This window comes from Ptychodera flava, chromosome 20 (assembly GCF_041260155.1).
Source record: "Ptychodera flava strain L36383 chromosome 20, AS_Pfla_20210202, whole genome shotgun sequence".
In the NCBI taxonomy this organism is placed as follows: domain Eukaryota; kingdom Metazoa; phylum Hemichordata; class Enteropneusta; family Ptychoderidae; genus Ptychodera; species Ptychodera flava.
Genome location: NC_091947.1, coordinates 20,729,605 through 20,754,614, shown reverse-complemented (window position 1 = coordinate 20,754,614; position 25,010 = coordinate 20,729,605). Strand labels below are relative to the sequence as shown.

Genomic DNA, 25,010 nt, shown 5'->3' with positions numbered 1-25,010 from the left:
GTGTTCAAACAATCAACGTTATCTTACCATCCATAGCACGTTATTGTGGTAATGAGATCATTCATGTTGATATCAGAACGGAATCGAATTCATAATCGTTATAATCATAGGAAAAGTGTTCCGTGATTATCTGTCACGACTTGACGGTAGCAAACGGAAAACATGCCGGCACGTATTCACGCCACCGACTTGGCTGGCAGCCTATTCTATGGCGCAGTTTATTGAACGCTAACGGCCGGGTTTAACAGCGATGGAAATCACTGCAGATAAGTCGGAGGCTTGGAGCTTTCAGAGAACGCTTCCTTTCACTCATTACAGCGCACATGAAAACATTTCGGTACTAGATTTTTAAAAGAGCTTTTCAGTCCAACAAAATACCAGTTTTCTTCGTATTTTTCCGACGGCGTCTTGTGGGAATATGCTGCTAACGCAAGCCTATCTTCAGGGTAGGCGTGGTTTTATTTTTCCGGTCTGGACACCTTTTGACCCCAATTCGATAAGAAGTATTAACACGATTTTATGTGACTCACAAAAAGTAGCACAACACTCGCCATTTCCCCCCCCCCCGGGCAATGATCAAAGCCAAACACACTCGTCAAAACAGTTGGACATTTGGGTGCTTCCGTCGAGAACAAATATCGCCCTCTAAAATTTCTTTCAGTTTAGTTTTGATCGGGAGATTTCATGGGCATAGTGTGACACCTGAACATCGGTTTGCATCAGAAACATTTGCATATGTTGAAAATACTTGCAACTGACATGTCGTTTTACTTGTCCACGACTGAGTCCGATAAATGGCAAAATCTCAGAGAAACTTCGGACAATCGACACAAACCCGTCTTTGTTACTGATAAAGATCACTCCCAAGCCTCACGAAGCCAACCATCCCCTTTCATATTTTGCCCAATTAGGCCAGATTGGGAAATCTTAATTACAGGTACAGAGAAATGACCATATATACATGGAACCGTTTTCAATGTACGGTGTTTTGTTGACTCAGAAATCTTGTAATATTGATTCGATTATTGACAGAGAAATCTGAACCGACACTATTGACTGTAACAGCCTCCGCTTTACTCAACATTTGAGCACGCAATTTATCAAACATTGTTCTTTGTAAAGACTCATGACGTTGCAATATGCAAATTTTTATTTCAAGTCTGGCTCTATTCCGTCTCTACCTCGGTACTTGTGATTCCAATTCTCCTTCCATTCCTTCTTCCACTGACACACTCTCTCTCTCTCTCTCTCTCTCTCTCTCTCTCTCTCTCTCTCTCTCTCTCTCTCTCTCTCTCCGTAACTTCAGATTATCTATCATCAGAAAGGGTATCTAATCGCATTGAAAAGTCGATCCAAAAGATCACTTCGCAGCTCAGTCTGATCGCGCACATATGACCGTTCCCATAACAACGCAAACATCGAAAGGAAGTCAACTTGGACGTGCAATGCGAGATGTGTTTGCTGTATCAACATGACCACTTGATTGCCTTGATAATTGGACTGTTTTAAAAATAGCTTAATATTATGGAAGTGTGTCGTATGTCAACTGTGCTTTCTTGTGTTTAATCAATGAATCGAGCACTTCACGCTTGCTAAGGATTTTTGTACGTTTTATTTTGTCGGTCAGACCCTATGCTTATTCTTTGTGAAACTAGGATCTGCCTGAATACAAACCCGAATTCAAATTTTGTGTCAGACCTGTAGCGTTGGATAATTTGAAGACGAATTTGACACTTGAATGTTTCCTATTTTTTGGTTAAATAAAATGATTGACAGAAACAAATACCATGAACTGCTCTTTACACCGCCACTTGAAATATTTCCTTTGTGTCCATCATGAATAAAGTGGTTTCCATGGCACTTCGCCGACGGCACCATATACAACGTAATTTACGCAGGAAAATATCAAACGTATGGTCTGCATTTGTGTAGTATAAAATAAGAAATAGCACACAGGAATAGAAGGTAAATATTAACAGCGCTCATCAGAAAAGTAAGTTGTCGTAAATTTCCATAGAAATGGCACTTTAACAAGCTTTGCAATGGATTTTCTGTGTCATGGAATATTGGCGGGAAGTTACAATATGGTGACACACTGGGAGACATATAATCAGGAGACAGTACCTTCACAGCAGAAAGTCTTGTGAACCTATTTCAGGCGTCAAACTTAAATAATTTGCTCAGGCTGTTGAAATGTACACATCAACTGTAATGTACATGGATGTCTGTGCATGTATGTATGTTTTTCATACATGTATGTTCGTAAGCAGACACAGTGTAAATAGCTCGTACATACATTTCATCAGAGGGTATGTTTGGTTTCACCATCCTGTTGCTAACGGGGAGCTGTCAATAATAAGATGTAAATTAAAAACATTTCAGGGGGAAAGGATGACAAATTCGTGATAATAATTTTATGAAATATTTTTTATTTGATACATAACTCATAGATATAATGGACTCGAAAGTACTGTAAACATTTTGTGAAAACGAACTGGGAGTCTTGTGGTAACGCTCGCAACACCAGTCCACGTATTGATTGAATTGGTAAATAAACAGTGTCAATTTTTTACGACCAATTGTCGTTCTTAATAGTTTTCTTGTACATTTCATGGCATATTGTGTCTTTCGATGTAGTTACTCTTTATGGGGTGTCTTGGCTTGACATCATGGGTGCCAAACCATTTCTGGGTGGGGTCGGAGATTTACTTCAATATATGGGTCCGATGTGTTGAATGATAAACCTGCTCAGCGGGTTGGTTGTGTGAATGCGCTGCGGTAGACGCCATGTTGACACAGGACCCCCCCCCCCCTCCCCTCAAAAAGGCCCGACGATCGATAACTGACAATTTAATCTCCAGACTCTGCGGTTGTTGTGACACGTTACGTGAAGGTTACATGTAAACGTATAATATTCGAATATACAAAACAGGCGATCCCAAGGTTACTGTGAAATACATATCCGTGATCGGAAGCACTCGGGGGACGACGAATCGTCAAAGTCTCAATAAAACTGCCAATAAAACCTCGACTCGTCGCCGTGGCAACTTTTTGTCTTAACTCGAAAAAAAGAGAGAATAGCTAACCATTGTTTAAAACACTTGAACACGAGATTCCATTCCATGTATTATTAATCGGGGATTACTTAACTCAGAAACAGGGATAATTGATTTGGGATTCGGGTGAAGTCTCTCGTCACGAACTTTGAAAAGATTGTTTCGACTGATATTTTCGGCATTTGATTGGACAAGAACACCCAACATGGCGGACCATGTTTGGTCGGATATTACAGTTACCTGAGATAAACTTGAAAGATTCGAAAGTTGATACTCAGCTCGTCGGAGACACAGCAACAACACGCGCGTGACAGGAAAAATGAACTTTACAATATACAAAATGCTTGCAATAAATAATGTAGAAGAGAGAAAGCGTGCTTTGCAAATTGGCCGGTGTGGAAATAGTAACAGCGTCTTAAATATTGGATTAAGTGTCATACAATAATAATGTTATGGTCGATCCTGCCAGGCTTGTGCGGCTTCCAAATGACGGTTTATTGTTCCACAAAACCGCTTTCGGAGAAGCATTAAATATCCTTTAAAAGGGTCCATGAATGGACTCGACAGGAGTTTAAAAACATCAACCTGCCATTTGAGATGGAATCAATTGTGTTTGTTTTGGCCGAGTTTACAGATCACCTCTCCTCGTCGCCCGATGTCCACTTGCCGCTGATTTTGTCGCAAACTTTTGTCTGCACGTTCACTTCGTCCAACCACCTCATGATGCGCTCGGTTTTCTTGTGGTCGCAGAAATTGATGTGTGTCGTGGGCATCTGCCACTGGACGTGGCTGTCCTGTATCTCAATTGTCCTCGTAGTTTCCTTCCTTGCCGCGGCGTCGGTCGTCGACGACTCGCCGCTTTGTTGTGTGTTTGGCTTGACTTGTGTCTCCTTGTTTGCTGTTTGCGTAGCGGGCGATTTATTAACAGGTGCTGTCGGTACAGTACTTGTCGGTTGTGGAGGCTTGCGGAACCTCTGCTGACCTAAATATCTCTGACACCAGGCTTCGGTGGCCGCTGAAACTCGCGCGGCGGATTCTAACTCAGCCTTGACGGCGTCGCCAGCCGATTTTGAGTTCCGATGGCTGACCGTCACTTTCATGATGGGCGTCTTTTCGTTCCCTTCGCTGTCATCGACGACAAGTTCGTCGGTGACGGTGGCGTTTTTCTGTGCGGTGGGGACATTTTGAGCTGCGTTGTACCGTTGAATTCCCTTAGATACCTCCTCGCCCTTGGACACTGCCGTGAAGTGCACGCGTCGACGACCATTTTTATCCCAGGAGGTGGACGGCCGTAGATCTGTCCTCTTGCCGCTGAGTCCGCTGATTCGGTCGCTGTCGACGGGCTTCACGTGGGTTGTAAATGTTCCTTCAGTCCATGAATGTCTCGGTGTTTTGGTTTGTCTGACTATTGTGTTCTGTTGGGTAAGCATCGCGGGCAGACTTTTGGCCCGGTGACCGCGTATGCTAAACGACGGGCTCTCCTCGATGGTGGGCAGTTTCTCATTGTCCGAGTGTATCTCGCGGGTCCAGAAATTGGACATGGTAGCCGTTGGCAGATTAGTCCCTCCGATCAGAAGCGAAGAAGGCGACAGATAGTAAACCGACGAAGAGGTTTGGACAGGCCGACTGGAAGGTAGGTGAGGATTCGGCCGAACCCGCATAGTAGTAAAGCCGTGATTCGTGTCGCGATCTGTCGGCATCGCTGCCCAGCGACTATTCCACGCTTCTCTCTACACAAGTTGAGATGGTGAGGCGATGAACTCGATCTCCACGGACTGGTCGACGACCATGTTTTAAGCGTCGGGAAAACGCGGTTGCCACGGCCACTTCCACTAGCAGGGCTGAATACGTCCTCGCTGTGTCACTTCGAGGCAGCAAGTGTAGGGATTGTCTGAAAGACAAAGGGACACATAGCTTTATCGATTGACTTTCAAATCTACACCTCGTAAAGCGCGGGTACAGCCAAGACCCTTGCAGCCCGTAAACCCAACCCACCATAGATGATTATTTCTCTCGCCAGCATTACAAAGTCGTCAACGTAGCCATAAAATCCCCATTTTCTGCTTAATCAGTGTGTCGTTGGCTTGTATTACTCACCGTTTGTCCTGCGCGTACAATGGTACACCTGTTCGGCCGTTTCTATCTGGTTACCTGTGTATGCAGCCGATTGAGTCTGCGGTTGCCATGCGCAGACCGTTCGCTGCGGGCAATGTGTGCGTTAAATTTAGAGAGCTTTGCGCGTCGCCTGACTCAAGGAGTTTTGCAGTTGGCCAATACTTCTCTAACCCCTGATTTTTTTAGAAAGCCTATATCGCCTTATCTCGAGCTCAAAGACCTCTCTCACATGTCACGCCTGTTATGATGTTGTGCCAAAAAATCACCCTTGATTAAGTGCTAGTTAGGCTTACAGACGGATTAATGAAGTTAAACAATGTCGCCGAAGGATCGATAAGCAAACACTGCTAAATTACGCATGCGAAATCCCCTCCCTCACGGTTGCCTTGACGACGACGCTCTGTATACACTCGCCGTCATGGCGATGTCCCACCTCATGGCGACCTTTGGTTGGGTTGATCTAATTTCACAGCAAGTCATTTCAGGTCACGGCTGCTTCTTGATATCGTATTGAAGAAAAAGAAATATGAAGTAGGAACGTGCGGCAGGGTGTTCTCTCCAACCCTCCGAGAAGAACAAAACACGGTTGAAACGATATACGCCCTCAACTGAATTGAAATCGTTTCAACTTTCTTCGAAGAGTAGGTCGAATTTCTACCAGTACATGAAATTTTATTTACTTTGAAAGATATACTAACAATTCGTTATAAGCCCTGTATGTGGTACACTTATACTGAGACCATTACATTGTGCTATCAAGACGGTGAACAACTTCATTCCTCGTTCATCTACGGCGCTTTACGTTAAGAAATATTCATTATTTAACCCTTTTCACTCAAATCATGCATGTGCTGTGCTACTGACTCAAACAAAAAACCGAGACGATGCTTCGAAGTTGAGATCGAATGGCGTTTTCCACTTGCGTGCAAGATGCCCTGTGTGCGGTTTCCTGTCTTCTCAATGCCTACGGGTTACCCGAGAGTGGTTAAGCAACATGAGACTAGAGCCTGTGAAAAACCACACACACGGCAAATTTGCGCGTTTCACGCAATAAAAATCAGGTGCTCGGCTACCTGTCACTTTTTTTTTGTTCCTTGTTCATTTCCTAGTCTATTTCACGTTACACGTTCTCTGATCGCATTCACAAAAGCCTTTCACGTCTCGCCGAAACGATTTCATCGTAGCGTTCGAAAACCTGCCCGCACTTCTAGTGCGAAAAAAAGAAACAAGAGAAAGAGTGGCAATTCAGCCGACGGATGCGTGATAATATCAAATATTTAATCTTTTCGTCAATCGATTGAACATATTATGTTCTGCAATGAAAAACTGATTTCCCACGGGGTTTTCAGAGGAACGTAATGCTGAAACTCTGTGTTTACTGGAAAAGCCGGCGGAGCACTCTATCAATATTCCATCTAATTGTACTTCTCTTGGATTTATTGAAATGCTCAGCTTATATACACTACGTCCTTATATACGCCGAAGCTTTGCACGTTATCAAAATAAACCCTCCATAAGTCAAACATTAGTTGGGTTATGAACATTGGATACAAGGTGCTCTGAGCATAAATCATTACATTGCAAATAATAACAATAATTAATGTATGACTGACAATAAAATTAATACCAGAAAAAATGTAAATCTATGAAGAAAAATAGCAACTGGAAAAGTAAAAGAATTTATGCACAAGGCTCTACACATAAAACATTACTGGGCCAGTAGTAATAACCACAACCACCACCATTATCATCATCATCATCATCATCATCATCGTCATCATCATAATCATCATCATCTTCGTTTTCATCACTATCATCGTCGTCGTCGTCATCGCGCCGTTGTCGTCATTATCATCATCCTCATGATGATCATCATCATCGTCGTCGTCGTCATCATCATCATCATCATTGCTATCATCATGATCATCACGATCATCATCGCCGTCCTCATAACATTAATATTCGGTGCAAAAATGCAGTGAAATTTTCACCTATGATGGCCCATTGTCTAGAACAGGACAAAGTCTGTGGACGTTGTGATGGCTGACTGGGGAGATTTCCCTAAATGTGCTCTCTGAACAACATTTGTGTTGCCTTGGCTGGGCTTCAAGGGATACGGTCGGAACTGCAGTATGATTGCAGCTCCATTATCAGAAGCTTTTCATGTACTTTCTATGACGTTTTGTGTTTATGCAATAATCTACGGTTTTCAATGGCATCTGGTGGATAATGGATTAAACTTGTCAATACAGCCTGCATGTTGACAGCAGAATTCAAGTCCGGCCTTGAATGTCATCAATGACGCTGTGTCTTGTTCACAATGCATTGTGCGCATGTGCACTGTGTTTGCAAGGCCGGCGCTTTGTCTTTTAAGATGCAATGTTGAAAAGAATGGAAGAAGTGAATGTGCTTGACCATACGGGTCAGCATAGGTGAAGCCCCCACCTTGGGGTATTTTGGAGACAATGTTTTCGAAAGCCCTTTGAAAGGCTTTCAAAGGGCATTGTCTCAAAAAAATACCGAAGAGTAGACTTCGCTAATATTGGCTCCTGGGCCATACTTGGTTTACAGAACGAAAATTAAAAACACATTCTAAATGTGACAGCTGTTGTTCTCTTAAAATAGTGTGTTCAAAAATGTGTGCCTTTATAAAAATATTCCCGGGTGCCTTTTCAATACAAGAGACCCACCGGCTGACGAGGGAAACGGGAGGAAGCCTGAGTGTAAGTTTCGACCTTCTTAGCGCCCCCAACGTTAGTATTCAAAGCTCTTGAGATGCTCGACGCGTGGACATTCTGTACGTGATAGCTAAGGCGCGGGCATGAGATTATTTTAACTTTGAAAAGATTCAGTGTTCACTCTGCGCTGTATGACTCTTCATATATATATATATATATATATATATATATATATATATATATATATATATATATATATATATATTATATATACACAAAATGTATACAATATATATATATATATATATATATATATATATATATATATATATATATATATATATATATATATATATATATATATATATATATATATATATATATATGAAGAGTTACCCATACATTTAGCTGGAAGCCCTGAGAAATACACAGGAAAGTCCACAAGAGAACCGTTTTTAAAAGGAGTGCGAACGTGAAATGAGAAGATGTATAGGTTTTTTATCAAAGTGCCTTCAACATTGATGGCGCAATTTTGCGCTCCGTTCAATAATGTAAAATAGTGGCACCTTGATCACGCATCAACCGTATGATCATGTCGTAAACTGATCCGATGCAATCAGAGACGAGAGTTCCGGTGTACAATGCGCTGGTCGTGAACATTTTGTACTCGAAAGAGCATCATAATAATGGATGTTGTAGGGAAAGATATCCACTGTAAAAATTTTTTCTGACGATTAAGAATTTACACATATTCCTTCAAAGAATCTCTCTCTCTCTCTCTCTCTCTCTCTCTCTCTCTCTCTCTCTCTCTCTCTCTCTCTCTCTCTCTCTCTCTCTCTCTCTCTCTCTCTCTCATCTAAATAACATTTCATTATCTGTCTAAGAAGTACTAAGTATACTAGACTAATGTATGTATGTATGTACGTATATATGTGTCTATCTATGTAAGATCATGGAGGTAGAAGCGAGACACGGTAAGATATATCTATATAACTATTTAGGTATGTATCTGTGTAAGCATGCATATACAATCAAATGCGCATGTGCATGACCCCTTGAGTTCTCTCATTTTTCGATACATTCAATTCGCATGTATGACTGTTTCGTTTGGCAGTGGATGTGTCTAAAACGCTTCTATTTGTCAGCCTGTCTTCCCCGCATCCAACCATATCGCTTAGACGAAGGCTTTCTACTAGTGTAATAAGTAATGGCTCGACACCGTGTGACCTGGTATACGGTGGAGGATAAATAAGTGTTTGCGACAGCCTCTCGTGAAAGTTTTTTCTTGCATAACCATTCATCTTCATTGAGCGTAAACTACCGACGATTCACAGCGAAAGCGTCAGATCAGAGTCTGCGCAGAACGCAGTCTACGGTTACTCAGGAACTCAGCAGAGGATGATTCTTTTCTTACATTGACTTTTATTCATCGACAGTCTCGCATTTACTGACTATGGTCTATTCCTCTCAAAGTTTTCCATGCAAACAACTGCAAATATACAAAAAATGTCTTAAACGCGACAAGAGCTGTCGCTTTTGATAATTACTGTCCTTGACAATGAGTGCATATTCTCATTCTTCTTCAAATTTGTTGAAACTCGAACGCACAACGCAATACAATTTACAATGTTATTGACAAATAAACTGTTGTTCGGACTAAAATTCCATCGGTAATGACATAGGCCATTTGCGTCCATACATAGAGTGTTTGCAAATTGACTCGAAGTTTGGGGTAGACGACCAATTGTATTTTCCTAAACTGATGATAAAAAATGGAAAGCATATCAAAAGTTATAGCCGAGGGAGCTTTAAATGACAGACTTGAACAAAGTTCTACGACTTAAGTTTTCTGTAAAGACAATATTAACTTCCATCTAATTTGTGCCCAAAGTGAATCAAAAACAAGAATGTGTGATATCAAAGCAAAATGTTGACTTGAGTTTTAGCTTTTTTTTTGATTCTTTTGAGTAAAATCCCACGCTTCACAAAGTAAGCTTAACAACTACTCCCTGTATCTGCCATTTCTGTTTGGTGGGGGATGGCGCAATCATGTTTACCGGTCGTTAGTGCTGAGTGGTAATATCCGAAATAAGACCAAGTTCAAACAGCGTGATTGCCAAACAAATCAACCATGAAGAAACAGTCGAAGGGAGCTCGCAGTTCATGGAGATCGACTGGTAGATAAGATCTCCCACCCGTTTTAAAAATAGATTGTTTGCGCGGTTCACATGTGGCGGCCATCGCCGGAAGGACGCACAAAACCGCGATAAAATCATTACCGCGCTCGGGTGCAAGTTTGGGTCAGCCTGTGATGACGCAATAGCGGTCGTTGTTCGAGTGAAGTAATCGGGCGTAAGGCGGCTGAGATTGACTCCTGCCTTCGATCTATGGGAATGACGTCTATTGAGTCTTGCTACGAATAACCATGGCGACGGGGACGCCTTGCTCAATGCTGAGAAAATTTCCTTTCCCTGATGAAAAAAATGGCGTACAGTTCTTCTTTGTTCATCAGCTTCGTCGTAAAATAATCACAACATCACGAAGCGTTAAGGTTATTCAAAGGCTACATCGTCGTGCTCATTTTCTCACACCAACCAGGGTGAACGTCCGGCCGGGTCACAATGTTCAAAGAAGCGTATGTACAGAGTAGGAATTGCACACGATTTCCCTGCGGAAATGAGTTCAGTCATGACGTCATCAAATGTGTATAAAAATAATTCGGCGTAATTTGAGGCAAGACCAAGTATATTGCGACGTCTGTTAGTGTGGGTGGGAGAGAGAGAGAGAGAGAGAGAGAGAGAGAGAGAGAGAGAGAGAGAGAGAGAGAGAGATCATAAGATGTAAAATTTGATCACTATTCTCTATCACTATCTCTTTTTTCATGCTTCAGTGAACGTTGGTGTCGCTGTTTCATCTGATGGACCAAAATCAACAAATGGCGCTTTTTCGCTAAGGCCCCTCTTCTCTTATATGTCTCAACGTTTTCAACTAGTACGCTTTAAACTAAGGAACTAAGAAATAAGTGAATTTATTACCGATACATTTGAGCGATCTAAATGAACGCAGTGAGAAAATATGACAAGAAGTAACAAACTTTCGGTAGAGTATTGATATTCTTACTTTTCTAGTCATTCATTAGTCATTCATATAACATTGAAGTTGAAATTGACTACACTGTCTTCTATAAGTCAGGCGAGGGCAACCGCACGCAAAATACAAAAACATTATCGTTATCGACCGATAGAAAGGCAAATATGATTACACACTAAAATTCCTCTAAAAAGTAACAAGTTTATTTAAAATCATTTCAAACTTGCACTTGGCCGTGATTTGTCACGAACCCGTATTTTATTCTCCCTCTCTCGAACCCATTTGCCTCCTATGTACGTAACAAAGCGCCTCCGATTCCTGTCCAGACGTTAGAAGACCCAACCTCCCGTTACAAAGAATGGCTGACTGTATTTATAAAGCATTAATTGGAACAAAATATTATTGCAATTTGCAATATTGTATTTCATTACCATCGTGCCTCGCGTGATATTTTCACTTCAACGGTGCTCTCGGAAACGGCTATCAAACGTCACGTGTGTTTGTGCCTTGGCTTTGACCATGACACAGTGCATGTGGGAAAAATAAACAAGACTTTTATGATGATTTATTTTAGGATAGTGGCGAAAAGAAATAAAAAAAGTTATCGTTGACTGGTATTAACATTAGAAGAGTTCGCATGGGTTTATCAACAGAACGTCCTTCGTTGGCACGACCTTTTCGAATTACTCCGAGCTCTGTATGACATGACGTCTTCAGGTATGCTGGTTGTGTTATTGTATATCGGCAATGCGATGCCATTGCCCAGCTAGGGCTGGCCCGGCCAGGAGAGGTCTCGACAAAGTTTTTCCTCATTGGCCAATTTCGTCGTGAAGCCCGGCCGGTGACTGAGTGCTTGTACACCGGCTGCACTTATGATGTAACCCGAGAGAAGACGAGATTCGACCTTCTGAAGCGTCATGTGATGCCTTTCAAGGGTACGGGTACGAATCGACTGGTATTATCGTCAGCAAAAGTGCAGATTATATCTTGGCTGGGATGCTTTCCTCACAAGGTCCCTAGAGAAATACAGATGAATTCAAAACGATTTTAATAATCTAGAGCAATCCCCCCAACAAACTACTTTAATTCTGTCCATCTGACCACAAGCTAGTACCACTCGTCCAAAAATATTTCTTTCCTGGTGAAAAAGAGCAGCCTGAAATTGACACGCAAACTGTGACAAGGACCAAAACCTACGTGTACGATATTCACCTTTCACTCACAACAGGTGGTATTGTCGTCTCAGTCGCCGTCTTGAATGGCTGCGACCGAGAAGTACGCCCTTTGTATTCAGGTCGTTGTTCTTTCCACAGCCAAACAGGTGCTTTTGTTCTTTTTCCAACCCCCAGGGGATACTGCTCTTTTATTTGTGAGAATTCCTTTGCCTTGGGAGGTGACGTCAAGTCACTGGGTGAAGATGTTTTTTCTGGCTTTCCTTTCACTCCTCGCACGTATGCATTTAATTCTTTGAAGAGGGCAGATAATGCGTGGAAGTGGGCAGATTAACGTGTGTCTCCGGTCAATGGAAGTTCACGTAGAGAGCAATATCTTAGCGACCAGGACACTTGTGTACACGTATACACTCATATTGGCAGTTTAATCTAAACAGAAACACAATTTATTTGGTCCACTTTTGGATGACGTCATCACGAAAATATGAAGAAATCGATGAAAGGTGCCTTTGTAATATCACAGAGTAATATTAACAATAATTTCGACCGTACTTTGGCACTACTGTTGCCTCAAGGAAGAAAGTTGCCGGGATGACAAATTTCGGTATTTTGTGAAAGATACGACATACACAAAACAACGGGTATACAGCATGTTCAAAAGGCGGTTTGTTTTGACTTCGAATTCAGAATGTTCTAAATCGTTTACAAATTACCCATATCCTCTTACACCCGTCAAACCTGTTTTCAATACGAAAAATAAGAGATCTTTCTTGCCTTTCCTGTCTTGGCTTTAATATTTTTCAACTAATGATTAAGCGTTGAAAGGGGGTTTAAACGCTTTATTTTCCTGAACCGCTGGCCAAATGACCCTAAAATTACCCTCTTTCAATGTCGTACCAATTCAAGTCCATTAGAATGAAACAAGTTTGGCTAGAGGACCATTTTCTCATTGAAAGCAGACTTAATCTTTGACCAATTTTTCAACTAAAAGCAAACCAAAAATGTTTAATCTTACCCCTATAACACTCTACCTCTCCCGGGCAGCCAGGGAAGTTCAAGTTCAGGTCGCGATCGATACTGATTACGGTCAAACTTTGATGAATACGATGATAGTATTCCCTCGTGGCTCGTATAAGTGAGTCATAAATAGAAGGGTGTGATGTGTATACATCCGAACCTGTTGTATTCCCTAGAGATTAATGTTGAGTTCAGGTCACCTGTTGCTTTGTTTGCCTTCTGGACAGAGTTAGGGTAATTCACGCCTCGAAAATGATGAAAGACCATTCTCAATCATTCTCTTTCAAAATCAAGAATAAAAATCGAGGTCATACTGCTAATATTGGTACTACAGAAACAGATTACCCAATATTTTAACAATACTTAAATTTTAAAATGGCCGCCATCTCTGTGCTGCCTCTATGGGGGGAAAAATACAATTTCTGATTTTTACAAAACTAAGCCGGCAAATGCTTTATTCCTCCGTGAGCGTCAAAATGAGCCCCAAGAAAAGGTTAACGAAAAGAATATTTAAAAAAAAATCTAGATTCTGAATTTCTGTCATCTAGGCGCATTGTACCTTAGAAGCATGTCTGCATGATCGATTGATGTGAACTGAATGATGAGCCAGGAAAACGAGAGAAAACTCTAAACACGATATGTAAAGATTGTATATTTCCGCCTTAAGTAATACGATCCTCTATTTTGTTGGTTGGTGACAGTCACTTTGGCGTTATACCGTAGACCAATCAAATGCTGCATATGTCATTAAGTCGACTAAGAAAGCCGGCTTTGTTTCGAGTATGAAATTGATATTGTCATTTCCGTGAATTTATATCGGTAGTTAATAACTCTCAGCTTCAAATTTACACTTTGGACGCCATCAAAATATTTCTCAACGTTTTTAAGGCAAAATAAGAAATTTGATTTATACTGTATCGAAATTTTGACCTGTTGCCGCGTCATTGTTATTGTGACTTTCAGACCTCTCCCCTCCCCCAAGGGAAAAGAACTGCCGACGTTCAAGGTCGAAACCGTGGCTACGTGCATGGGATCACGCTATGCAAGTGCACAACAACAGGTAGTATTGTTATGCCCGACATTGTTTAACATTCCTCGGTGTCCGTTTCAGTACACCGGAGTCTCTCCGATGACTTGTCAGGGTACGCGTTGTTTCACGTGGACACCGATAAACAAGTTCCCGTCGAATAAAAGGCACAACTTTTATCTGATAAACACTTCTCTAAAAATAGCCCCTGATGTTTATTTTCTCTGTCCTTTCCATTTTAATCAAACAATTCGACTTTCTGCTGTTTGAACTTGCAGATATAAAACTCATTAACACGGCGTGTGAGTTGCTATAGGTCGAGTAAACTAGCCGAAGAAAGCAAGACGTGAGCTGCATTTAATCTGAAAGGGGTCAAACTTTTGAAGCTGTGTGAGGACGAATTTCTGATCTCTAGAATCTAATTGTGATAAAGCAAATGTTTGTCTGAAATCAGTTACTTAGGAGTATCACCGAATTGTGCTCAAGGTTTATTAGAGCGCCTGCCATCCCCAAAAGATGCATCATAAAACAATAAATATAATTGTTAAATGATTTATCTTCAAATCCGGGGGAAAACTTTGGGTTTGTTGGTCTGTGGCGTTTCATGTCAACACGAGTTCCTCCGTTGTCGCAGAATCGTTGGATGGAAGATACACTATTCGGCCATTGCGAAAGAGGCTGTTAAAGCGAAAGGCCTCTGGAGCCAGTGCACTCCCATCGGCCATGCCCCTCTAGTGTGATAAAGTTCACGCTATGAGTAAGATCGTACGATGTCCTAATCGCCCCAGGGAGGGGATAAAAATAACCATGCAATCACAAGATGGATTTGGCGAATAAAAGTTTTTCGAATGTATATTTTTTGCCATCATTAAGGGTTCTCATGAAATTCCTTGGTGGGGAATGCCATTTTGTGACTATTTGTCAAACTTTCATAGAACAACCATACTTGAATTGGGAAAAGGAAGTATGTGTATCGATAAGTTAGGAAGACGGGAATGAAGAGAGAAGTAAAACTATTAGAACGACCGTATAGCAATACACTCTCGGTGCATGTTCGTGCACGGTTCAGGTATCTTGTAACGCTTTTGATAGCTACTCGGAAGAGAATTATTTTTCGATGTCGATTTTTACTTATGGTTCAATAAAGCATTTTAAGACTCGATATAAATTTCACAAATCTTGGCCCTGCCCTCAGACGGTAATTTGTCGCTCCTTGCGCGGCATTTAGCGCAACAAAGGGGGGATGGTCATCGGCAATGCGCTCTTCCATTAAACTGCCCATTCGAATATTCTCAAAGCATATACTTAACTATATTTGCGAAGAACTTTAATGGATTTCTCCCTAGGGCTGTATCTGTTCAGTATTGAATGTTACGAGGGGCAGTCATGCGATACGCGGAGATGCTCTCGGTGCTTCGAAGACACGTAGGCACTCCTCTGTAGAAAACTGTCCGCCTCCCGACCACCTTCACTGCGGCTAGGATATTGTGAAAATGTTCACTGGTTTTGAAACCAAACACATCAATTCCATTATTTTTTTTCATAATTATAAGGGTTTGCTACGATTTTCCATCCTCCCCCCCCCCCCTCACATAAAACTCGGAAGGTTTACAGATTGTCCACGGATGTTAACATGTAAACGCTGAAATTTGCTGGTCATAAACACAAATTATAAACGGACTAAGTAAAATCATGGTCAGTTTTGAAAGCGGCTGGAGACGTAGAAACACCACCAGCATTTTTACACACATTTTCAAATACTATTTAAGGCAAAATTAATTTTTGTTCAAATCAAGGACAAAGTGAACGAAAAATATCCACTCTCAGTTTTGTCCATACCGCAACTCAGGCTGTTTCATACCACTCGCTGTTCCTTTGTTATGTATTGTCATTCTGTTGGATGTTTGCGTTGATATCGCGGGATGTGATTCATTTATTTTCACGGCGAAATATTGTTGAATGCAGGGTTTCTGAGAAACAAATCAAAACAGTAAACATGAAGGCCATGTGTCTTCATACCGACGGACATGATTCAGCGAAATCATCACTCGCTTTTTTTTTCCTTTTTATTCAGAAATTTATTTTCTTGACACTGACACCTGGCCATTCAGTGTTTCAAGGAGTGATTCGGCCACTTGAAAGGGGCCTTGTCGACCACTCGATGTAAAACCTATCTTGTAGGAGAATAAATATGCTATTAATCTTCTCTTTAATGGGGAAATAAAGACAAAACAAGCTGACCTTTCACCAAGAAGATGGCGTCTCTAATTGGTTAGGCTACCAGCAAGCACACAACTGACCTTGATATTCGGGAAACTTTTCAAATCCTTCGCAAAGGAACAGATGTTGCTATTTGCCCAACGCAATGAATATACGTCAATGGTTGAATCGTTCTTTAATGGGTATCGTATTACCATTAAGTCCTGAATTGTCTTTATTATCAAAGAGAGCTCTCTTGTCACTTTCTTCCTATGACTCATAGGCCTTGATGGACTCAGAAGCCAAGGATGTGTAAGGCGGGCGGCAAACTACTCCCATTAGAACAATTAGATGATTTGTTGATGTCTCTTGGGTCATCGCCAACCCCCTTTTTCACGAATTCACGCAGATTTCGCCGGAATAGCTGAATCAACAGCGGATGGACAAAAATAATAATGTTGGGATCAAGCAGTTCTTTATTTGGTAGTTTCTGTCTTACATGTCCCATTATGAGCGTTTTGTTATACAACTTTTCAATATATATAATGGTTTTTTCTATTGGGCGATTAAATTCTCTGCTGTTCAGTGGGTTTGCTATCCTCTCGAGCACACAACAATACACTTTTCTATACAAACAAGTCTGTGCTGATAAAAGTTGTGGCATGTTGCCATGTCGGGGACCTCATGATCGCCTTTTTGGTATGAAATACGACACCCGGCGTTGTTATCGTGGAGTTCACGAATTGCAAGTCGAGTGTAACCGACCTTTTACTACATCAATGCCAGCAGTTCTAGGCGAGAAATTTTAGAAATCGGACAACTATCTTAACTTATTATAACATTTGTGTAAAAACACTACACATGCAAACGGTGCACCGAAACATTGACAAGATTCGGTAAATTTTGGCCGGTCGTTCGGAATGACCACTGGCATTCTTACACCTCAAGCCATCTTTTCTCGTTCGCAGAAAGGATTCTACCATGCTTTCGTTAGGTTGTTTACAATATTCACCGGTATATATCGGCTTTACGAGGATTCTTGTCGACTGCTGGCAGTGAAAACACTTGCTCGATCCTCACTCACACAATACAGTTGAACGACTTGTCGCACCGCAACGCGCATGCGCCGACTCAACATTTCGGCAAGGAGATCCAGCTGGCGTGTTATTGGTTGAATTGATATCTCCATTTGCGTCACAGCTATTCTTCTTGTCAATATGCGAACAATTGGAGCCCAGCCGTAGAGCAATTCATGATCAGCCACCCTTGACCAATTTCTGTAGTCCTGCGCGCATACCAGGTCGGGGATATATAAGAGCGATCACTCACCCTTAGGTCTATCTCAGTGGCCGCCGTCAGAGAACTAACAGTTTTGTGGTTTTAGTTAACTCCGTCCAAACGCCGTAGGGATAAAAAGTTTGACCGAATATTGCAATTTTGACCGTAGAAGATATTGATATATAAGGTGAGTCCAGTAATAGTCCTTTTTTCAACTTTGATCCTGTTTTTCGTTTGATTTTGAGCAAACACGGCCACCTACCTGAGCTTCGAATGACAGAAATTCAACACTTAAAATCTATTGTATGCGTTCTCAATAAAATTGGGTCCAGACGCACTAAAAATGGCTCTCTGACTTTACTTTTCTGAACAACAAGGTTGCTAGGGTTTTCTGTCTGCCTGATGAGCTTGGAAATTTCCATGGTTAAAAATGAGCTGTGGATCTTGCGTGATACATCAAGGTGTCCTGTCAATACTATATAGTAATTTACTTGTTTGTATTGTTTGTTCTGCTTCTAGACGAGCTGTCATTCCGATAAACGGATACCATGTGCAAGGACGAACTGCTACGGCGACAGGTGCTGTCGACCTTTCCTCCGATCTCCGTCGCAGGCAACGCCCGTTCGCGGTCCAACCAAGGCGGCCTGGCCGAGTCCTTGTCGCTCTACAGTAAGACAAAATCGTCTAACGGCTGGTCGAGCGGCAGCAGCTCCAACAGCGCCGTGCTGCCGGCAAAACAGAGGTCGCCCAGGAAACAGCTGACGGCCCGGCTCGAGACGCCGCGGCCGGGGGATAGGGCTGCCGACGAACGGTTGCTTGGGCTTCAAAGGAACAAAACCTCGCTAAGTCTAGATACGAGAATTCTCGAGGATAAAAGTGACAGCCCGTTGACTGCTAGGACGTCGGTGACGACGACGCAGGCGGGCGCCGACAAGAGAAGGCGGGAATCGTCTAGCTCGAACGCGTCGTCGCTTCCCAAGATGGCGCCCAAAAAGAAAGTAAGCGTGTCGACAGTTGAGGAGATTACACGACCCCTCCAGCGCGAAATGACTGTCATCATCAGGTACGAGGAAGACAAATACACGGAGAGCAGGCAAAACTTGCACGAGCGCAAGCTGTCCTTCCAGCCGACGCTGGAAACGGCGCTGGAAGGCGACGAGGACTATTATGACACGGTGGGCTTCCTGGAGCCGACCAAGAGTAGGACAATCATCGAGTGGTTGGAAGCGTGCGAAAGAGCCCGCCACGACACGGAAGATGAACAGTCAGACGACAGCGCGGACCGCTTGCCGGTCCTTGTTGAAATTAACAACACGGAAAGTCAAAACCGTGCAGAAACGGACTTTGCGTAGCTAAGTTTTTTAAGACAGCGATTTACCATTTACAAGAGTTTTGTATTTTTAAGTCGACCGTCAGTCACATTTAGGATTGTTGTTAGACCTTCCGATTCTGATAAAAATTCTGTTTATAGTAAGCTTCGTCACTTAGGTGAAAAATTTCAATTCTTAATAGAATTTAATATTGAAGCTACATCCAAACGTTTAGAATCAGAACCGGAATCAGAAAGTCAAAAATTCGGCTTAGACCAAAAAACTACAAGACCACGTCTGTGGTCCATTCCGTCCATAGATACAAGGTCAATTTCACGCACAGTTAATTTTATATGCAAGAGTGACGTTTTCAATTTAGTGAAATAATTTATTCCAACAGAAAAACGCTTTACTGTTTACGTGAAACGGAAGTAAGCTTTTCCAGACGTGTAAACTATTTGTATAGGTAGTTTTTTTTAGTGTAATCATAGACCGACCGACCAGTGTCTTTGTTTAAAGATGCTATGTACAGACAGCGGCAATATATTTTTTACATTTTTGGCCAGGTACTGGTTTGCCCGTATCAGACTTGCCATGCCACGAATAGCGGAATGTTCTTACATTCCGCTTAGATAGCTAGTGTTTGTGCTAGATATGACAAAGACCGATATATGAACGTGACCCTAAAAATCGGGGTGCTACGCTTTTTTTTCCACCAGCGATTAATCATGATTATAAATGGCGCGATAATGCCAATGTTTCGGGTGGCGGCTCACGGCTAAAACAGGAACTTGTGCAATTCCGTTCTACTTTTATTGTTAGCCGTGTTATCTCCCCCTTGAAATAGTCTGTAATGCCGTCATTTTAATAAATCCTCTGGGGACAGGCGCCCCGAAAATCACTCAATTTGTGGTCATCTTGTTACGGACCCCTGACGACTCACACTTTCTATATGGTGACGATATTTCAAACGCGCAATGGGTTTTATTTTACGATATTTTCTTGCGAAGCCGATCAAGCAAATCGATACTTGGGGAATAAACGACTGAGTGGTGTGTGAACTTTGAAATGCTTAAAGTAGGCCGGTACGCAGCAGACGTGAGTATTGCAGTCGTTTTGTTTACTCGCTTGGCGGTTTGAGTCAATAACCAGAAAAGTACAACGCGCAGGTTACTACTGCCAGCGGTCTGATCGCGCTAACATCTCGCACAAAATGTTACACGCGAAACTAATCTGTCACTGGAGATTGTCGATTTTGACGTGTTTTCAGTGTCTCCATTTTCTATTTGTTTGTTTTAACACCTTTGATTGCGTTCCTCTGGGCATGCGGGGACCTCGTGTACTTTTTTGCCGGAAAACAATATCCATTGGATAAAAACACAAATTACGTCAGTTAATTTCGACTGAATAGTTCTACTCACCACCTGATGCAATAAGAACTAGCAACGGACGTGACAGAAATACTAATAGAATTTTGTTAGCCCTACTATTGAAGATGCCTTCTGATTGGACAGAAAACAAGATATTTATGACGGTATCAACCCCTCGAGCCAATTAGCGGACAAGTTTCAAATCTTTAGAATCAGACCGGTTATTCATTCGCGTTGTTGAGACCAAGGACTCTTTAAACACCCGGTTCATACCTTTAATAGCTGTTTACGACCTAAGCGTTCTGTTTTCCACATTATTTTATCCGTTTGCCTCGGGTTTCATGTAGCTTTATTTGCTTTCATCATCTCAGCAACGGCTTTCTCTCACAGCGTAATAAATTCCCGTGTGCTCTGAATTGCCTTTGCATCTCCACAGCAAATTACACCCGGGGATACGGGAACCCTTTCAGAATTAAACTCGGCGCTTTAGTGACCAGGCCTACCACTTAACCCCGGCTCGAGGTGAAATACCTCAACGGGTATGTCGTTAGAGTCTGTTTGTCAGGAAACTCGAGCCAAAGTGGAAGAAAAAATGAAGTGTTGCTAATAAGAAAAGATACTCTTTTGCGGATATTAGCTTCATGAGAACAAATATTTAGCTTGGTGATTACAACCGGGCAGACTGCTTCTGTTTTCTTCGCTTTGGAACCGTTTCAAGTTGCATACGGCTTTTAGCCTGCTTCATGGTTCCGATCGAGATTTTATGAGTGAATTCACGATCTTCCTGTTTTGATCAACGAGAAATATGCCGATGTTTTTCGAGCCGTGTATGGGCATGTTGTCTACAGGTCTTTATTTTCACAATTAACATCGTATTCCTCCGTTTCAATAAAAAAAATTAAAGAAATAAGCACACGAATGGCTCAGGGAAAATCTACCGCCCTTCCGATTTTAGGCGGCAAATTATGTAGTCTGATAAATGTGACGCCTGCGTAAAAGTTACAATATACTACGGCGTAGGATTTAGGCAGCTAACGTGATTGAAGAAATCAGATGTTCAGTCCTCCACGACGGCTTTTCTTGATGGACTGTGGAGAAAGATAGCAACTTTTACAAGGTAGCTCTCCTGATGGAACCAATACCATCACCACACCGACAGTCTGTGAAAAATGACGTTTACCTGTGAAGGCCCGAGCAAACGAACTATAAGATAATACCACCTGTTGATTTTGTGCGGGGTAATTGAGGACACTGCTTTGCAGTGGCAATGAGCTGTTTGTGTGCTCTCGACTCCTGGTCGAGGTTCTGCTTCCTTTATGAGGTGTCACTGTAGTTTGTTCAAGTCTTCGTGATAAGGCCGCGGTGACAAAACGACAATATATCAACCTTGTCGCCTGATTAATGAGCACAGAGTTCGACATGAGAAGTCACTTTCCCCAACCATTTGTCATAGTTTAAGGACACGGGTCGTCCAGTGTGCCAGTCAAAAAAAATATTTAAAATGCTTGATCACATCGTTTCAGGGATGAGTGCTTTTTCTATCAGAGAAATGTTCCCCTCTTTCTCCCGAGTATAGTGCTCGGGAAGGAATAAAAACAACTTGCGTGTGATTAGAACAGCGGGGTTTTGCTGGAGCTTGAAGCAAGGCAGGCGTCCGCATGGGCCTGCGCAGAACCCTGAGTTATGGACCGGTGCGCGACCAACGTAGACAAACAATTTGCTCGCGATTCGGTATGACAGATTGGGCGATTAGGTTGCGTCCCAGGCGTTGTATGGAGAGACTTTGTCATACTGTCACCGCCAGACCACTTCAGGTCAGCGGGATTATTGTCGCCCACACAATGAGCGGAAAACAGTCGACGTATACTTGTTACATTATTCCTCCAACACTGGGCAGAACTCTTCACAACAACAAAAATGGTAGAACACAATAGAGCATTATGTACACAGCAGAAATTGAATTCAAACAAAAAAAAAGTTGCCTCAATTTACATTTTTTAATTTAGAAATTGAAAAATAGTCTCTGAGTCTAACGTTTGTCAAGGTCATTACTCCTCTGGGCAAGGTCATTTCCGCCTGTAAGGACTCCAAAATTCGTTTCAATCGCATGGTCCGACCAAACATGATCCAACAAAAAGCAATATAATCTCCTTGTTTCTTTTAAAGGAGGCGATTTATTGTTTACTCTGTGTACATGCTTATTCACAACGACCTCAAATTTTCAAAGCTATTCGGAAATCGAGGGAACTTTTGTGAATGTATTCTAAGGAAACGCAACCCTCGATCTTCTACCCTCAACACCCCTTTTTCCAGCCAATGATTGGATCGATTGTCCTACATATTGAATTATCTTTATTCTGCTTTTCAAGATTTTGTTCAAGGCAGTCGAGATATACAACACTGAATAGAAGTAGGTTTCTAGATCAGATTTCTTTTACTGTGGAGTTTTGTATGAATATTATTGTCAACACACCGCTCAGACGACAGGAATTGTAAAGGGAGGCAAAACAATATGGTGTCTTCAAGAGTTTGCTGAATTGAAATGTCAAAGACCTTTTTCTTTATCAGAATCCTTATAATCGGAGATAAGAATAAAAGATAGAAAGAAAATCGTCTCATAGATACGTTAGCATTGGGATGTTACAGCATTCAAATGCACTGCGGCCAAAACAAAGCTATCGTTGTGTACAAGTTGTCTTATCAACTGAGAATTAGAATAAGAGTATATAATAGACAAGAATTCAAAATATGCAAGACAGCTAAATCTGATTAGCTAATACAAATCACAACCAGACGACGATTATGATGATGATGATGATGATGATGATGATGATGATGATGATGATGATGGTGGTGACGATGGTGGCTGATGATGACTATGATGACTTAGATGAGAGTGAATGGTCTGGTGACGAACAGCTCTTGTGACATCACCCTTCTCACCTCCACCGCTTATCACGATCAAGCTCATAAACATCTTTAGCACTGTACAATCACGACTTCACCATACTATCAGCATGTCTCACGCAGCCAACGATCATGTCGTTGTCGGGCAAAACGACAGCAATCAAGATACAGAGACGCGAGTGAAGGACATATACTTACAGCATGTAGTGGCATGCACAGAAAATGACTACAGGGATGTTTTGTTCTGACAATGAAAAAAGTGACGAATACAGCCACACTGACCGTGAGGGTTTGAGTTACGCCGTCATTCGGTTGGTAAATGACATGAGAAAGTAATTCTGTCACTTCTTAGACTACTACTTTTAATTTCAATCTGTTTGGTACAGATCACGTTCTGAATTAGTAAAACAGCCACTGCGAACACTGAGTCAGATGCGCTTGCGAGACACACAAAACAGTGGAAAACTTACTCCAAAGACGTCTGCTAACACATTTCTCATGAGAAAAAATGATATAGATAATTTAGTAATTCGGGAAATTCGCACTCTTCGCATTATTGAGCCGCAATATCCAGCTTTGTTCTTTTTGTTATAACAGTCCAATTTTAGAGCCACGGGCAACCGTCTTGGGGTCAAATATGCCAGAATCAGCTGAAAAATCATAAGACCTAGAAGACCATCTCTTTCACGCACCACCGTGGCACAGACTGTACCTAATATGTTTTCATATCGGTAAAAATCGCGTTGTCTGTGTATGCGTCTCTCAGCGAGAAAAATCTATGACCATCATTTCTGTCTTTTTAGGATTCCCCAATTTGTAAATAAGTCCATCTTCATCATATAAGGACATACTAAGCATTCAGTGACTTGAACTTGATCTACTACTAACAGTTGCGGATGGACCCGGCGGACAAAGGGGGTTAACAAGATACTGAACTGCGTACATTGAGTTCACACCTCTGCGGCAAACACATGTTTGCAAGAATGTGAGCCGAAAACGTTCGGCACATATTTTAGGATATCTGTGAACACGGATAAGAACAAGACGTTGTCAATCTGTGAGCGAGTCAATAATCCGACTGCATCACGAACCTTCGTTAAGACTTGGTTCGAAGAAAATTGTACTGTGAAATTGGAAAATGTTTAATTGTATTTTTGAAAAAAAAAGAGGTTATGACGGGCTTTTGATTACATTTCCTTTCATGATGGCTCCAAAATATCTCAAATAACTAGGAAATATCACCTTTTCAGAAGCATGATTCCCCGTGAAGCTTTGGGAACGCTCTAACTCAATTACAAATAATTATTACTGTACTTCCCTTTAAGCCACAGGCCTAGACTTGTATAATTTGTTGAACATGTTCCTTCGGTTCAACTCTGGGTACAGTACAGGCTCGCCGCGTCATACTTATGATTTACTATGTATACTTAATGGTTGCCATATTATACACACATTCCAACGAATCAATACATGTACTTTTTACAATACTCATAATGTAACACCTCGATATCCAGTGAATAGTATATTTGCTTTCTCCAGCGTCTGAGATTACGAATAAATAACTCATATTTACAGATATCAGTATAAAGCTGCAAACAAACTGTACATGCCTGCTGAAATATTTCCAAATCATCGAACCATGTCACGTGATTAGCGAACACGTATACGAAACGAGAAGTATCCAGCCCCCACCCCAGCCCCCGAGGGAGACGAAGTCTGGCACCTGACAACTGTTGCTACGATGCTCATATACTGTGCCGTCAGCAGATCAACAAGGACGAACAACAATGA

At 41.8% G+C, this 25,010-nt stretch overlaps 3 protein-coding genes across 6 annotated transcripts in view; 2 read left to right on the top strand and 1 right to left on the bottom strand.

Moving 5' to 3' along the window:
- Positions 1-25,010, top strand: part of LOC139120291 (uncharacterized) — a 68,208-nt gene that overhangs the window by 23,711 nt on the left and 19,487 nt on the right. The window lies entirely within an intron of this gene.
- On the bottom strand, positions 2,410-5,515 carry LOC139120292 (uncharacterized). The gene is made up of 2 exons (XM_070684601.1): positions 5,154-5,515; positions 2,410-4,947 (listed from the first exon to the last, which is right to left on the bottom strand). Exon 2 carries the CDS (start codon positions 4,754-4,756, stop codon positions 3,692-3,694), a length of 1,065 nt encoding a protein of 354 aa, XP_070540702.1. The 5' UTR covers positions 4,757-4,947; positions 5,154-5,515; the 3' UTR covers positions 2,410-3,691.
- Positions 16,923-19,843, top strand: LOC139120288 (uncharacterized). The gene is made up of 2 exons (XM_070684579.1): positions 16,923-17,819; positions 18,152-19,843. The coding sequence occupies exon 2, from the start codon at positions 18,181-18,183 to the stop codon at positions 18,982-18,984; it is 804 nt and encodes a 267-aa protein (XP_070540680.1). The 5' UTR covers positions 16,923-17,819; positions 18,152-18,180; the 3' UTR covers positions 18,985-19,843.

What these genes read in the sequence shown, in the direction of transcription:
- LOC139120292 (XM_070684601.1), bottom strand. Translation starts at nt 4,756, where the DNA reads ATGCCGACAGATCGCGACACGAATCACGGCTTTACTACTATGCGGGTT.
- LOC139120288 (XM_070684579.1), top strand. Translation starts at nt 18,181, where the DNA reads ATGTGCAAGGACGAACTGCTACGGCGACAGGTGCTGTCGACCTTTCCT.